The sequence below is a fragment of a genome, unplaced genomic scaffold (genome assembly GCF_019419815.1).
Source record: "Pyrus x bretschneideri cultivar Hongxiangsu unplaced genomic scaffold, Pyrus_bretschneideri_v1 Contig22, whole genome shotgun sequence".
NCBI lineage: Eukaryota > Viridiplantae > Streptophyta > Magnoliopsida > Rosales > Rosaceae > Pyrus > Pyrus x bretschneideri.
The window spans coordinates 4,784,399-4,799,708 of NW_025999524.1; the positions used below are offsets into that span (position 1 = coordinate 4,784,399).

At 36.8% G+C, this 15,310-nt stretch overlaps 1 protein-coding gene across 8 annotated transcripts; it reads right to left on the reverse strand.

Annotated features, from left to right (window-relative positions):
* Positions 1–6,433: 6,433 nt before the first annotated feature.
* Positions 6,434–11,128, reverse strand: LOC103948510 (nicotinate-nucleotide pyrophosphorylase [carboxylating], chloroplastic). Of its 8 annotated transcripts, none has more exons than XM_048585219.1 (12): positions 10,982–11,095; positions 10,583–10,725; positions 9,659–9,801; positions 9,376–9,509; positions 9,232–9,295; positions 9,078–9,160; positions 8,540–8,623; positions 8,259–8,411; positions 7,790–7,966; positions 7,369–7,436; positions 6,885–7,000; positions 6,434–6,808 (listed from the first exon to the last, which is right to left on the reverse strand). In XM_048585219.1, exons 1-11 carry the CDS (start codon positions 11,078–11,080, stop codon positions 6,904–6,906), a joined length of 1,245 nt encoding a protein of 414 aa, XP_048441176.1. In that variant the 5' UTR covers positions 11,081–11,095; the 3' UTR covers positions 6,434–6,808; positions 6,885–6,903. The 8 variants fall into 8 exon arrangements, with proteins under 8 accessions (XP_048441176.1, XP_048441175.1, XP_048441178.1 ...); XM_048585218.1 differs by having other exon boundaries at positions 6,434–6,812; XM_048585221.1 differs by having other exon boundaries at positions 6,880–7,000.
* Positions 11,129–15,310: the final 4,182 nt, after the last annotated feature.

The following is a 15,310-nucleotide window of genomic DNA, read 5'->3' on the forward strand; positions in this document are numbered from 1 at the left end:
TAGTCTTTGGCGCTTTTATTGAAGAATTTTTTTTTTCTTTATTAACCTAGCATTCAAGACTGCCATTGGTCAGCGTGATACTTAATTAGGGCTAAAGTCTGATTTAATTTTCTAACTATTACCATAGAACTCGCCGTTGATTGGTCAGCATCAGTGTGCAGATTAAAAACCGTTTTGGGCAATGAATTTTGTTGAATTTTGGCGTCTGTATCACACGATCCATGACGGCATCTAGAACCGTATCCATATGGGCACGCGATGGGCCGACAGGGGTGTCAATTTTGGGCGGTTTGGTGGGTCAGGTTTCACGGGTTTTCTGTGACCCGAACACTTATTCCTTGAGCAAGACTTCTCGATTTTCTACGGTTAACCCGGAAGCTTGGCATCTTGGGTACCGAGTTGCAATGGGAAGATCTTGATGAATGATGTGACTAATGTTAATGGCGATGGTAATTACCACACTCACACAAGGGAGAGATCTAATACTGATGGTGATCATAATTAGCCTTGAACAAGGGTCACTTAAACAAACTCAAATTGTAATTTTTTATTGGTAAAATTTGTGTTTGATCTTCGCTGTTGATGCACGTAAGACTGAAAGTATATCAACGATTAAAATCAGTTCATGTTTTCAACATGTGGCATAACTGATTGGTATTATTTAAATCGCAGTTGCCTTTCGTCGCTCAATATGACGTCTAATCCGACTACGACGAATAATTATCAACTCACCACCACCATCAACTTTGTCACTCGCTCCTAATCCAAAACCCCCAGGAGGCGCATATAACACAAAGTTTAGTTGTAGAGTTGATTCAGGCAGCTCACGAAGAAGAATTCCTTCCTCTCATATGTTTATTAAATTTGACTTCCCAACCCTATGCATATATAATATACTTATTTACTATAACAATATTGACCCTAAAGATACAATAAAAATGTCCTAAACAGTGGGAATGTACGCTAAGCACATAATGAGTATGAGTTTTTTTTTTTTTTTTTTTTTTTTGTCAACTCAATGGGTTTTGCCAAGTTTTTAGATTGAAATTTTTTTTGGTGCTACGCGCACTCTTTTTGGAATTCTATGAGGACTTGCATCTGTCATTGCTTAGTTGGCCATCCATGCATGTTATTTCTAGCTTCACCCGTGCCATGGGTCATAATTTAAGTGAAGAGAAAATATATTTTTCAGTATTCATCTACTTATATTACGACATGTAGTACATCACTTATATTCCGAGAACACTAAAAATCTCTTGTGCCCATGCATATTGTGCACAAAAGGGAGATGCCAATTGTCATGTCCCCTGCAGCAGACAGCAGGTGAGGGGGATTTGGTAAGCATTTCATTTGGTGGGAAGCCAACATCTGCAAAAGTGTTTTCTGCTGCCGAGGTCTACCGAAAGGAAGATGAAGCTTTGTATTATTTCATACTCTTTTGTTCTCCTTTTCTCCTTGGCGTTTTCTTTTGGTAGGTAACAGTTTTTCCAAATCCCCATCCTTCCCCCACCCTTTTCTATATTGACCAAATTGGGTTATATTTTCTTAAAAATATACTCAGCCATATAAAGTTCCATCATTCATGCCCAAAAACAGTGAGTGATGGAATGGATAAGAGAATCAGAAGGACATACAGCCGCCCCTACCCAATTTTCCTTCATCATCATCGTCATCGTCGTCGTTCGTGACTCATGTCCATGTCATGGACATATTATTTTGTTTGATTAATTACCTTTTCTTTTCTTGTTTTGTATTTTGGATAAGACTAAGATCAGGCCTTAACCTCCCCTCCTTTAGTCTTTTTCTAATGCTTTGTCAAATTAGGGTTACCAAAAGCCCACAGTTTCGTTTCCTCTATGTCTAAGAAACCCTAAAGTGAAAAAGAGAAGGAAGTTGGACTAGCGACATTTCGTTTTATTCAGGTAGAGAAGATTTTAGATTTGACACACAGAAATGTGAGAATAATATGTGCATACATGAGTTTGATTATAAGTTGTGAATCATTGTGACTTGTTATGATATAAGTTAACAATCCGCTATGAAAGTAACTTTGTAAATGTCATATCATTTATCAAGAGAAGAAAATTAGGAAAACCCCACATTAATGAGAGATTTTAATATGATTGATTGGAAACTTGAAGAAAAAAATTATAATCAATTGTATTATGACACTACGTGTACCGAGCCGTATTCTCGGCACACTAAAATGTTTCTTCACATTATCCCATCCCATTGTACTTTGAAATCCCTTATCTTCACTCTATTTTAGTAAGAACAATACTTGGCTACTCAAAGATGAGTAGGAACTCCAACTAAAAACTCTTAGTGTTTTAATCACAGAGCTTTGTGCTTATGATCAGAACTGTTCATACTATGAATCACACTGTAAAGATCATCTCTGCAAAAAATAAATTAAAACTAAAGTGTTTTAGTCAATTTATTGTAGCAAATACATAGACAGTTCGTAATACTTTTACCAATATTGTTCATTTGTTTTTAAACAGTTTGATGACTAAATGACCTTAGTTTTAATTGATTTTTTGCAGAGGCGATCTTTACAAGGTGATTTATAATATGAATGGTCCTAATTATAAACATGAAGTTTTATAAATTGACAATGACCAATTTTGAAAATTTTTAAGTAGAAGTTCCTACTCATCTTTGAGTAGCTAATTATTGTTCTTTTTAGTAATCCCTAAAGTCAATATAGCCATGAAAGTAATGTGTAACATCCCACATCGACCAACGGAAAGGAGGTGATGTGCCTTATATGTACATGCCCACCTTCATATAGCACGAGGCATTTTGGAAGCTCACTAGCTTCGGAGTTCATTGAAACTCTAAAGTTAAGTGAGTTCGATCGAGAGCAATCCCAAGATAGATGACCCACTGGAAGTTGCTCGTGAGTTCCCAGAAACAAAACCGTGAGGGCGTGGTCGGGGCCCAAAGAGGACAATATAGTGCTACGACGGAGCCGAGCTGGGATGTGACAGAATGGTATCAAAGCCACTCTATCGTGTGGTGTGAATGTGTCGACGAGGACGTCGGGCCACTAAGGGGGGTGGATTGTAACATCCCACATCGACCAACGGAGAGGAGGTGATGTGCTTTATATGTACATGTCCACCCCCATATAGCACGAGGCATTTTGGAAGCTCACTAGCTTTGGAGTTCATCGGAACTCAGAAGTTAAGCGAGTTTAAGCAAGAGCAATCTCAGGATGGGTGACCCACTGGGAAGTTGCTCGTGAGTTCACAGAACCAAAACCGTGAGAGCGTGGCCGGGGCTCAAAACGGACAATATCGTGCTATAGACGGAGCCAAATTGGAATGTGACATAATGCATTAGAAAAATGAATATTAAGGGCGTGTACTAAACATGGTTTAACTGACAATACATTAAGGCATGAATTGGGGTGAAAAAAATAAATATTTGAGTAGCATCTTAGGCATGATGTTAACATATTTAAGGTGTGATGTTAACCTGTCATCGGCCACCCTTAAAAAACAATATTAGCCACCCTAAACCAGAATTAAACTAAATTAAGTACTAAGATTCATGCGTAAAAGTATAGGTACATATCTTTCAACATTATCCTTGAAAAGTTCGGTGTGCTCTTACAAAGAAATGATTCGTCCAATGAAATTAGAGTAGCGTGTGTATTATATGTGCATGTATTTACCCTAATATAATATATGTGGTCGGCTGCAACATCTAAATGACATTGACTGTACGTGAGTCCTTAAAGACCAAGATTTAGGTTAGAGTTCGGTTACCTATAATTTTTTTTGTGGACGATTTGTGAAAATTCAAAAAAAAAAACTAAAATCCCTATTATAAGTTCTCAAAAAGACTTGTGATGTCTTAATTATGAGATGGAATAACCTCCCCACTTCCAAAAGGACTTTTTGATGCCCTGATGAAATGACATTGACTGTGCATGGATAGAAGTCCACTAACCCTATTTTCTCTCTAGCCGGTCGGTAAATATCTCAATCAAACAGTGAAATAATTGGTGCTAATTCATCATGTTTGAAAAGACTTCGTATATTTGGCATTCAGCGTCGAACTTTGTTTGGTGATGACAAAGAATAAAGCTATAAAATCTTTATGAATTTTTTACTGCTAATTAAGTTGTTAAAAAGGTGACCTTAGGGCTGGATTAGTACTCTAGATTACTGGGAATTAAAAAGTATACCATTGTTATTTATTAATACGTTAGGTCCTATGGTCCATCAATTTTGTTATGTTATTCTATTTGCTTTTCCTTTTCCTAAGGGAACATTGATCCATAATAACAGGTTGTCACGAGAATATGTATTTTTATCTCATTAAACGTTAGTTGTATATATTATTTATTATTTGTTATAAAAATGGCTTTTTAGCAATAATAGTATCTGAAATTAGAAAAACTCCTCGCTTGGTCTATGAGATTTGAAATCGATGGTAATGGTTCCTGACTTTGTCTACCGTCAATTATTTTGGTCATTCAAAATGATCAAAAAGGAAATACCCTTGATTTAAAAACATTGGTCCAAAATGATTTAACAAAAATTTAGGATATTTTTGTCATTTTTTCTTTATTTACAGAGATTTTTCACGGAATGATCAAAATTATTGATGGTGAACAAACTCGAAGACCAGTTCTATTAATTTAAATCTCAAAAACCAAAATGAGGAGTTATGTTAATTTCAGATACCATTTTAACTAAAAAGCTTAAAAAGATAGATGGGGTTAATGAACCGTGGAGATGGAATAAAATAGTCAAATTAATCTAAAGTTAATTAGTCTACTTTTTACATCGTGCGGTTTTGGAACGTGCTTTTTCTAATATGATAATGTGATTTCCTTAAGATTACACGTCAGAAAGATACGATTCATGTGCCGCGAAAAGTTCATAAAATACTCAAGTTAATCTAAAGTTAATTACTTTGATATAGCAAGTAGCAAAATGTTTTTTGGTTCAATGATGTAGCATATTACTTGAGGAAGAGATTGAAATGTACTTCTTTTCCACTTTATATACCAAGATTGAACGGCAGGTTTGGACTATGGTGAGATATTTATGTATATACATTATTGTGACAGTCGACACTTGTTTTTGCGTAAAAAGGAAGGTCTATTGAGAATTCTAACGTTGGGGATCACATTGTTAGATTCAAGTTTTAGATAGAAACAGAGTGTGAAGTGTGTAAAAAAAAAATTCAGTTTATTCACAGAGAGTGTTTCGTTGAACACTTGATGAGCTTGTTGTCGTCAGTCCAATCAGGTTGCGCACATGTTAACAAATATCGACATATGTCGAAACAATTTGATAGGGGATACAAAGAAATTTTATCGTGTGTTGTCGACACAACATGTCGAGGTTTCTGGCAGACATTACATGAAATACTTGGTAGGCACAAAAAAAACTCGTATCAAACATTTAAAAGGTCCTCGAAAATGAAAATCTTTGAACAACCTTCACATTATGCATTATACTTTATGAAGTCCGGATGGACCTGAGACCACTTTGATCGCCAAGTCCATCCGCTCCTGCCTACAAGTTACAACCACAAAACACCATGACAATCACACTCCAAAGAAGGATCAATTCCAGCTAGTTTATCTGCAACATAATTGCACTCACTAAAAGTGTGAAGTCACCAAGTTAAACAAAGTGTGCAGAGGATCACAAACTCACTCACTAAACATGTCTACTGCAATTTTAAAATTAGACAGTCTACACTTTCGGATACGAAGAGTAAATTATCCGGGCATGCAATACTGACCTGGACACTCAAATTAATTTGGTCGCCTCGATATTGCGAATTAAATTAATTAACGGCAGCATTTCATGCAGGTGGTTGGTCAGATCTCAGGCACAACTGAAATGCAACTCATTAATGCATACTATAATTGTAGAATTAAATTAATACTTACCAAACTTCTGACTTTGCTACATGTAGTCATATGGCATGTTTCGACTTTTAAACTAGTGCAAATACAAAGAAAGTAAAGGAACATTACCCCATAATTTGGAGAGAGCTTACTTGCGGTTCCGATATATCACTATAGGTTTGTAACATTTCCAAATGAATAACGCGATACCGTGTATTTTTACGTTATCATTTAACATCACGTTAACACTTCAAAATACAACGGTGACTTACAAGAGATGCAAAGAAGTCTTCTCCCGTAAAGCCATGAGGAATCTCATAGATCACTTCTATCGATTTTAATTCTCAGTGATCAAAATGAAGAGTTATGCAAATCTCATAAACTAGTTTAGCTAAAAAACCAATCCTTATCTGCCAAATAGTAGGTGCCATTTTTTTCTGCTGAATGCAAGTTTAAAAAATAGCCAGTATTGCAAGTGGCTGTGTCTTAATTTTTTAGCCTAGTCTAAAAACTGACGTACTCACGCACCAAACACACAATTAAGAACCGAGCTTAGGATAAATGGATAATGTATTATTTATCGTATTGCATGAACAACTTGTCAAATGCTTTGTATATTTCAAAGCTCTACTGTATTTTGCAGTACAACAGCAATTAGGTACACAATACAGTAGCAACTATTTCTTATTTAAATCGATAAATCCATCGATATTATTCAAGGATGCATGCGCCGTCATCGGCATCGTCGTCGTCTTATCATTTGTCAAATGGGAATCAAAACCTTCAGAAATTGCTGCAGAATATATCTCAATTCATGACATGAGACTTGTTCAAATTGACGTAATAGTATAATGTTGAAGTCTTGTTCAAAACTTCAAGGGGCATGTTGCTCGCCTGGCGGCACGAGGTCAAGCGAAAGGGGCATGCCTGTCTATAAGATACATTAGGCTCCCATAAGAGGGTTTTGTACCAACTGTTGACAAGTTCAAAGTCACCACCTTACCCGGCTGATAACTTCTCGATCATGCTCGTTTTGTACGCCTTCCGACTTGAAGGGCCAACTCCGTATCAATCTTGAGGGAGATGTCTAGAGCCTTTACAGAATGAGTCAGTGCACCACTGCAAACATAAATTGCACTTTGTAAACCATGCCAAGAATATACTAACGATGACTGAACCATAATATCGGTAAAATATCATTTCGTATGTTGTCCCTGCCAGCCTATTTGCAATGAGATGCAATTTTCACAACCTCAAACAATGAGATTACACACTGCCACCGTCTTATTTCAACGGAGCAGCAGTGCACCCTATCTACAAGCAGCAGATGTGAAGTCAGGATGATGAAAATGGAACTATAAAATGGCCAAGAAGAAGAAGGCAGAATGATTTACTATTCATTTAAAGAACTCCAGACGACAGACTAAACAGCTTAAGTCATGCCAAGCCAGCAGGCTTAATGACAGATTAGGAAGCTGCGCCGTTACCTAGAAATGAAGTCAACCCCTGTTTGTCCAATCTTGTGTACGGTTTCAAGAGTAACATTACCAGATGCCTGTTGCAGTGAAGCAGATAAGTCAGAAATAAAAAGGGAAAAATCGAATCCATACGATTAGTAGATATTTCTTTAACCTAGATACAGAGAAAGAGTCCTTAAAAGAAAATAGTGAAACTACTATATAAGATGTTTATGGAAAGTTTCATACAGCCTAACAATCCACATTATCTACACCAAGATTATGGAATGGCATGGCAAATGTTATAAGAAATCGGATGCTTTGAAGCACTTTACAGATGTGCATGTAAGAAGCTTTAAGTTATATCAGTTTTTAGGACTAAAGGAAAACAAATTTAGCAAAACCATTGGTTATAGATAATAGAAAAAACTGAATAAATAACTTAAGCTACCTCAGTTTCGAATCTCCGATCAATCAATTTCACAGCTTGTTCAAGCATGGATACATCAACATCCCCATTTGGTAGTGGTACAACCATATTATCCAACATTATCCGCGTCAAGGAAGTCTTTGTTTGAGATGCATATTCCAATACCTTTTCTATCTCCTCAAATGTCCGGGTCTCAACCTGGGAATCAAATCGAAATACCCCATTAATGATTTTTTCCCCAAGGAAAGCTGATCCCGTCCCTGTGTTTAGTCAGCATTCACACATGTGTCCACATGCACACACAAGAGATATTAGAGAGAGAGAGAGAGAGAGAGAGAGAGAGCGCGAAAGATTTTGTAACAGATTGATGCAGGACATATCAAACTTAAATCACACAGAATGTCAGTGAAAAACTCAGAAATAACTAGGGATGTCATGAATAGTGATAGAAGCAAGATAGTGAAACTATGTGATGAGTTGCAAAAATTACCTCAACATCCATCTGAAGATTCCCTTGCTCTAGATACAGGTCTACAGATTTCAGGGCATTTGTGATGCCTCCGGCAATTGATATATGATTATCTTTTATCATTACCATATCAAATAAACCCATTCTGTGATTCCGTCCTCCACCAATCAGTACCTGGATTTTTTTTTTTTTTTTTTTTTAAGGTCAAGCAAAAATTAATATACAACTGACAAGAACGTGCTTGTGTGTGTGTGTGTGTGTGTGTGTGTGTATTGGCTTGTAGAATAAGCAAGGATCCGCACCGCCCACTTGTCCACCAAACGTAAACCCGGAGCAGTTTTTCTCGTCTCCAAAATACATGCAGGACTTGCAAGATCTGCCATTGCCTGCATGAAACACTGATTAAAAATCGTCCCTTTACACAGCCAACAAAAGATGCCATATTAATACACATATAATAGGCATAACATGACTCAAATACTTTTTCTCTCTCATCTACTATCCACTTTGATTTCTGTTGTCGATTTCCTTTGCAGTTTCTCAAAGTGGTCAGCGCTCCGTTATTAGCAAGTTGGAGACATATATCAGTAACAACTAAGTGAAAGAAAACAACGACCCTCTTTTAAAGATTTAGACAACTAAGTAGTTGCGTTATTATACAGTCTTTTAATCTTATGATACGGAGGACTCCATAACAGGGAAGCTTTACTCCACTACCATCACGATCCACATTGAAAAAATTGAGCCTCCCTTTTGCAATGGTATATAATATACCTGTTATGTTCTCTAATGTTACAGATTAAAAGCTGGCACAAAACATAAAAGGAAACAAAATATTACCTTAGTTAAAGTTGCTACTCCGCTCATCCTCTGCATGAAATTCAGAGCTACCCTCTCAGCTACAACAATACTGTGTGCCCGTCCTGCATATCAATTTGTTAAATTTTCAAGGAATTCTCAAAAGCTCCTAAAATTTCTTCAGATTCTGAATTACCATAAACTTTTCCAAAACCTAGGCCTTTATGTACAGAGTCTCCGTCCTTTTGAGACCACTCAACCTGTATTGAAATGTAAATCAATAATGGAAGGATGAAAAGAACAAAAACTGTTGAGTACACAAAATGCAGTGTTTTTATACCTTCAAAGATGGATCAACTTCATAAAATACCATCTCTGCAAGTGCAATTCCAGCAATTATACCATTCTCCTTTGCCAAGAAATGGGCTTCTACTTCCATATCAGATGGAATGGTAGCTAAACATGTCACATCACCTACAATTGAAACAACGATCTTGCTAAATAATATCTTTCGAAAGCGAGGGAAATCCTACACTCGCCATTCGAAAATCGGACAGAGCAATTGGATCTCAGTACTAAAACCACTTGAAATAGGTTCTTAGAAACGAAGAAAAATTTCAAACCTTGATCCCCAGCATCCTCAGCAATGGCTGACTTGATGACACCCCACAAATCATAGGTCGGATGTGAAGGAGGTTGTATTGGCAAGGATTCAAATGATATTCTGGGATTTTCTGTTTGAGTTGCTGACATTCTAATAATCTTCCTGCACGGGTCCAGACAGGTCAAAACCATTGCACATCATCTGTCTAATATGTAATCAACTATGAACATTAACAAAACCTGAACTTTCATCATGGAATTGGGAGAAATGTAACTTACGAACAGAATTAAGATTTCTGACAAAACCACACAGTTTCTTTCCCAGATTCATGTTACGCATTAATGTGAGGAAAGAAGTTACTTTTGCGCTCATCCTGAGCATGGCAAAAGGTTTCACGGATTACATTATTCAACATAAACTCATCAGGAAGTTAATGACCATTAGATAGAGACTAGACTAGTCGTAGTTGACACCTGCTACCGGAAAATTTGTCAAAAGCATATTCTACTTTCTTTCTTTGTCAAAAGCATATTCAATTAACTTTCTCTTAACAAGAACAAAAACGCAATCTACTGACTCTGAAATCTACTACAACACTACAAAATGGAGTAACCATGAACGGCAAATGGGCAGAGCAACACCAATTTTGTTAAACTGGAAGAGATAAACATACAACCTACGACCCAAAAATCATAAAGCCACAAGTAATGCAACTGAGAAATGCCCGGAATTTGATGATGTCAAAATCAAATTTAAACAACACACATCATATAATTCCACAATACAGCGTGAACTAAAGCTATAAACTTTAGACAAAAACCATGAAAACACAAAAAATTGAGTGATGAGTTCCATTAATTTGCGCACGAGAAACATTCATAAAACGAGAAAAGGAAACAAAGAGTATCGAAAGTATGGTGGAGTGGAGGTTAGTGCTATTTACCTGACTGGCGATCGAAGGCGGAAGCAGAGGGAAGGAGGGTGGAGAATCGAACCAGTTGCGGCCAAGTTTTGGAGAGAGAAACAACGAGAGGAGCAACCCATCTCCTTAAACTTCCTTAAAATCAATACCAACTCATCACTCAGCTTATCACAATTCACAACCCCCGAAATGCCCGGAATTTGATGATGTCAAAATCAAATTTAAACAACACACATCATATAATTCCACAATACAGCGTGAACTAAAGCTATAAACTTTAAAGCAAAAATTGACAAAACCATGAAAACACAAAAAATTGAGTGATGGGTTCCATTAATTTGCGCACGAGAAACGTTCATAAAACGAGAAAAGGAAACAAAGAGTATCGAAAGTATGGTGGGATGGAGGTTAGTGCTATACCTGACTGGCGATCGAAGGCGGAAGCAGAGGGGAGGAGGGAGGAGAATCGAACCAGTTGCGGCCGAGTTTTGGAGAGAGACAACGAGAGGTGCAACCCATCTCCTTAAGGCAACGTTTGGTACGTGCGACGGGAGAGAGTGGGATAACTAATTTCATTATTTCGTTACACGGCCTCACCTCCTGGAACGACTCGTTCCACATCTGTGGAACACAAAATTATAATCTCTCCGTCTCCTTCTTCTTCCTCGTTGTTTTCATCCGAGAACATTTTTGCTCCCGTTCTGTTCTGTCTGGTCTCATCCTGTCCCATCCCGTTCCATCCCATTCCATACTGTCCCGTCCCGTCTGCATACCAAATCATACCTAAACTTCTTTAAAATCAGTACCAACTCATCACCCAACTTATCACAATTCACAACCCCCGAAATCAAGCCCGTAACTAAAGAGTATCCTAGTGGGCACGCATTTTTTTTTTCTTCAGCTATTGTTGTTTTTCTATTTTAATATACCATATCCTTAGAAGTAAATGAATAAGGGGCAGAATTCACCCTTCACGTTTCGAATTCAAATATAAAATTTTTTGCCTAAATAACTGATCACTTATGTAACGAATATCATTACACTGAAGAGAGCCACTTAAACGAGTAATAAAATATAAAATAAAAATCTTTTTCCAAAAAAACAAACAAGATGAGTCTAGAAAGTTTGCAACTTTGGTATCATTGGATTGTCAAGTTGCAATCTTTGGTTGTCAAAGTAAAAAAGTAGCAATCTTTTCTTTGGAGGACGGTGGGGGGTATCCAAACTCGAAAGTCAAGTTGCAGTGATTCAATATAATGAGTAGTGTCCTCAGCGTACTTGTGCAACCATTTACTCGAATTTAAGTAAGAAATAATAACTTGAAACGTGTTTGACAGTTTGCTAAAATGTCAGAGTGTTTTTAGGAAATTGATGTCGTCTCAGCGTACTTGTGCAACCATTTACTCGAATTTAAGTAAGAAAGAATAACTTGAAACGTGTTTGACAGTTTGATAAAATTTCAGAGTGTTTTTATTAGGAAATTGATCTACATTGATTCTACAACATCAATAATTTCACTAAGTTAGTCGGTTGTATAAATTTTAGAATATCATTGTATTTAATTTTTTGTTAGCTCCAAATACTTCGTATCTTTTTTAAAATCTTATTTTCAAGTTTTCATAGTCTTTCTCTACTCCTTTTATCTTGAAACTCTACCTCATAATTGCATTTTAATTTTTAACTAGATAGTTTGTAGGTTCTCAATTCACAAGTCCAAAAATAATAGGATGCACTGCACCAGGCACGTGGTTTAATTTAGTAAGGATGCATTTGTTGCATCGGATTATTTCGGACTGGACTAGCTTTATAGACTAAGCTTGACTGGCTTAGACTAAATTAAGCTGGACTGGCTTAGTGAAGTGTTTGGTGCAGAATAAGAATAAGGACAAAAAGGAAGACGAAGTTTTTGTTAACAAAACTTTCTCCAAAATTTTCAAATGCAAAGAAATTGAACCCAACACCAAAATTTTTTGTAGAGTCCAACTACACCTAGCAACCAAATTTTACAATCTCTCAAAAGCGTGATTTGAACCTTCAAATTTTACGTTCTCTCAACCCAAAAACAAAACTTTCCAATAAATCAATGGAACCCAAAAACCCAGCTAAAAAGCCTTGGAATTTGTCAATTGGTAGAAGAAGCTAGATAAAAATCACATTGATTTTTGGAACTTTCAAACTCACCTTTCCATTGATTTTCAATCTTTCCTCATTTTCCAAATTACCCCTCCACTTCTCTCTCCCCCTTCCCCCACAAACTGTCAAATATGCCCCAAAAATTCAACCCCTTTTCGTTTTCCCCAATTTTAATATCCAACCTAACCTGCAAATTTCTCAGGGCAGCAAGAAGCCAAACATCCACTTTCTAGAAAAGAGAGAGAAAGCACTGAAATTTCCACAGAGCTCGAAGACTTGTCGTTCAAATTTGCGATTTTTCAATTGGGGACTTGAAATTCGCTTCTCGACTTGCAGTGCCACCAGGTTCTCCACCGACACGCTGATTTGGGCCATAACGTCCACTGACAGTAGCGTCGCTTCGACTGTGAGCTGCAGTTGTCCCCCACCCCAACACCCCCCCCCCCGGCGCACGACTTAGGCCACGAAAGAGCAAGCACCGCAACGCCTAGTGACGGCGCCGTAGAAGAAGCGAGGGACCGGATGTCAATGACCAAAACTTGGGGATTGGATGTTGGCCCTCCTTTCTAGACCCCTTAATACCAAGCGAAAGCTTGGGATTAGGTAGCCTGCTTTAGCGAACCCCAGAAGGCCTCGTAGTCAAGGTGAATCCCACTTATTTTAGTCCGAGGACACACCAAACACAGTATTATAGTCCGACTTAAGCCAATCATTCCTAAAAAGGTGAAACAAACTCACCCTAAATATCTTGCTTAATTAACCAATATTTGTATCAAATCTCCATGATGTCTATCTAACTCGTGGATGATAGCGATTTCTCATGATTTTTTTGGGCAAAAAATAGCAATATCCGAATGAGGACATTGTTAATTTGCAGGCACTTTCTTGGAACCCTGCCAAAAGAAGCCGTTCATAGTTTGCTTCATACAATTAATTGTCACGTTTTTCTATATGGAGCTGTTTTCATACAAACCCATGTGTAGAGTTGGTTATGATTTTGTCTCTACTGCAAAGCAAGTCAAACATTATTTCAAAGAATTTCCATACTATTATATTTTGGAGAGCATCTTTTAATCTTATAATGCCTCCCTTTCATTTCACATTTGTGCCTTGCAAAGGAAAAAAATATCAAGTGTGACCGTGAAACAGTCACGTTGTGTTACTAATTTACGCGTTATATAAGTAGATGATAATACTGATATTGTAAAACCTTATTGAATGTCATTAATATTACCTGGCTCTCAGGTAACTTGAATATTGAGTTACTTTACATAGTAGAAGAGTAAGAATTGTGAAGTCTTGAAGACTTAAACTCTAGAGATACATAAATTGCAAAATAGAATGATATATATATATATATATATATATTATAAAGTATTAGAACATATTGAAAACATGAAGAACAAGAATATAAGGAGTCTCGACTTAGGCAGGTGTAGGTATGCACCTAACCTAGGCAGGTTTAGACGTCATTTTTTAATTCTTAAATGCGTAAAAATTAATCGAGATGGTGGTTAGCCACACAGGTTGAGATTTCATAACAGTAAGCGGTATGACTATCAAACTAAAAATTACTTGATAGGGATGAGTTTTCGTTTGAATAAAAAAAAGGTGTTGTTACAATTTAAACTTCAATATTGTTTAATTTCTCTGTTTTCCAAAATGACTGCTATTGTGTTTGTTCAACCTTTTGACAATCATATCTACGGCATTCAAAAACAACACATACACAATTCAACAGTTGAGAGCACCCTTGTTTCATTGGCGTTGAAACTCTACAAACAACAAAATTAAATAACATTCAAATAGTCCTATTAATTAGTTTTTTTAAATCCCCTTATGTCAAAGATTCTAACAGTACCCAGTCCAATACAGACGGCACTCAACTTCTCTTATCATCCCTATAATTCTTTCTATATAAATAAAAATATATATTCGAAATGAGCATGCTGATCATAATGTCATCTCCTCCAAAGAGCTTGTTAATCACTTATGTTATTTTTCTGCTTCTGCTCTTGAGAATGACATCAATGGGAAGCTGCAGCAGAGTTTTGAAGGAAGTTGAAGTCGATGAGTTTAAAAGATCGATTCAAGGCATGCTTCCGAGAGGCCTCGTGCCTCCTTCTGGACCGTCGCCATGCCATAACAAGCTCAGCCCATTCCGGGACGCCGAGCTCTCTTATAATCACTATGATTATGTCATGTGCCCGTAATATAAGTTAACCCTAGAAGAAGCAGAAGCAGAAACGGGACTTCTCTTATTTTCTTTTATTTGTTTTCATGACCTTGGAAGATTGATAATTTGATATAACTCAACGCACAGTTATGTTTCTTCCTCATTATTTTCATTTCTTTTCTGGGAAATTAGAATGTTCCAGTTCCCAGAAGGTTATTGGAATTCCATAGAAAATACAGGGAAAATTTCGAGCTCCTTGTTTAATATCTTCTTGTAGTTTTACTTCTTGGAAGCACATATACAGTTTATCAATCTGTATACCACGCATACTTGATAAAAAAAAGTAAAAAAAAGAGGCATTCGTATCATTAGAGACACTAAATTTATTCATTATATGATGCATCAATGCTTGATTAATGTAAATTTAGATATGTACATAT

Excerpts from the sequence above, each read along its gene's own strand:
- LOC103948510 (XM_048585219.1), bottom strand. The coding sequence starts at position 11,080 with ATGGGTTGCACCTCTCGTTGTCTCTCTCCAAAACTCGGCCGCAACTGG. Across the intron at positions 10,726-10,981 it reads CGCCTTCGATCGCCAGTCAG|CTGAGTGATGAGTTGGTATT; the intron begins GTATAGCACTAA and ends AATTGTGATAAG. Across the intron at positions 9,802-10,582 it reads CGCCTTCGATCGCCAGTCAG|GAAGATTATTAGAATGTCAG; the intron begins GTAAATAGCACT and ends GGACCCGTGCAG.